The sequence below is a fragment of the Alligator sinensis genome, unplaced genomic scaffold (assembly GCF_000455745.1).
Source record: "Alligator sinensis unplaced genomic scaffold, ASM45574v1 scaffold602_1, whole genome shotgun sequence".
NCBI lineage: Eukaryota > Metazoa > Chordata > Crocodylia > Alligatoridae > Alligator > Alligator sinensis.
Window position 1 is genome coordinate 2,755,939 of NW_005841976.1, and position 967 is coordinate 2,756,905.

At 39.6% G+C, this 967-nt stretch overlaps 1 protein-coding gene across 1 annotated transcript in view; it reads left to right on the top strand.

The window, feature by feature from the left end:
* Positions 1-967, top strand: part of CHORDC1 (cysteine and histidine rich domain containing 1) — a 30,788-nt gene that overhangs the window by 22,834 nt on the left and 6,987 nt on the right. The window contains exon 11 of the mRNA XM_025200841.1: positions 229-291. Within this exon, the coding sequence (XP_025056626.1) occupies positions 229-291 (63 nt within the window). The remainder of the gene's footprint in view (positions 1-228; positions 292-967) is intronic.

The following is a 967-nucleotide window of genomic DNA, read 5'->3' on the forward strand; positions in this document are numbered from 1 at the left end:
CCCTAGCAAATTGTATTGCCTAATAGGAATTACTTCATCGAGACATTCGGTGACCTTCACAGAAGCGAACACCACCACTCTTGGATTTGGTCCTGCAATCCGGATGGAAATTCTGTTGACTTCACTTACGTAGAGTCAGGGTCCTAATTATTAAATGCTTTATTTTGGACTATTGTGGCTATTGTATGGTAGCTGCAAAATGTCAATCTCTTCTTTTTTCCCATTTAGTTAAATATACACATTACATTTGAAGGGGATAAAGAATTTCATCACAGTGTGAAATTATGGGGAGTAAGTATAATAATTCAGTTTTTCATTAAAATAGACAAGCTACTTTTATTATGAAAGTAAAAATGTTCTTTTTGTTCATATAGTCATTACATCTTGGGCTTATCAAGTGCTTAAGTCTTGTGTGACTTCTAAGCTTAATCATAATCAATATTGCAGAAAATGTTGAAGGCCAGATTTTGAAATACAATTCCATGCACTTGCATGTGCTTAGCTTAATATATATGCATCTGCATGTGTATGCAAATCTCAGTCGTCTTGAATTGAAAGTAGAGAAGGGGCTGATAGCAGCCCAACTTTCTCCAAAATCCAGAGGGGATCCAAGGTTTTGAACCAGAGGGGATCTCGGCCTTGAACCTCTATTCCTGAGCAGCTCTGATTTTGCAGTAATTGGGTGATTGAGGTTTTTATAAGTTGTGAATTTGAAATTTTCTTTCTTACAATTTAGATTTTAAAAAATGCTACATGCTGTATTTACTCCAATCCAAGACAAGTTTTTTCCTCCGTTTTAACGTGGGTTGGGGAGAGTGACAGCCCCTCATCCTGGATTAGACTACAAGGTAGGGAGGCAGGTTACTGTTGTAACCTGGCTCTGCCTCCTCCCAGACTGTGGGGAGGACAAAGAGACTGCTTGCCTCTTCCCCAGATACCACCACCACCACCACCACCACCACCCCCC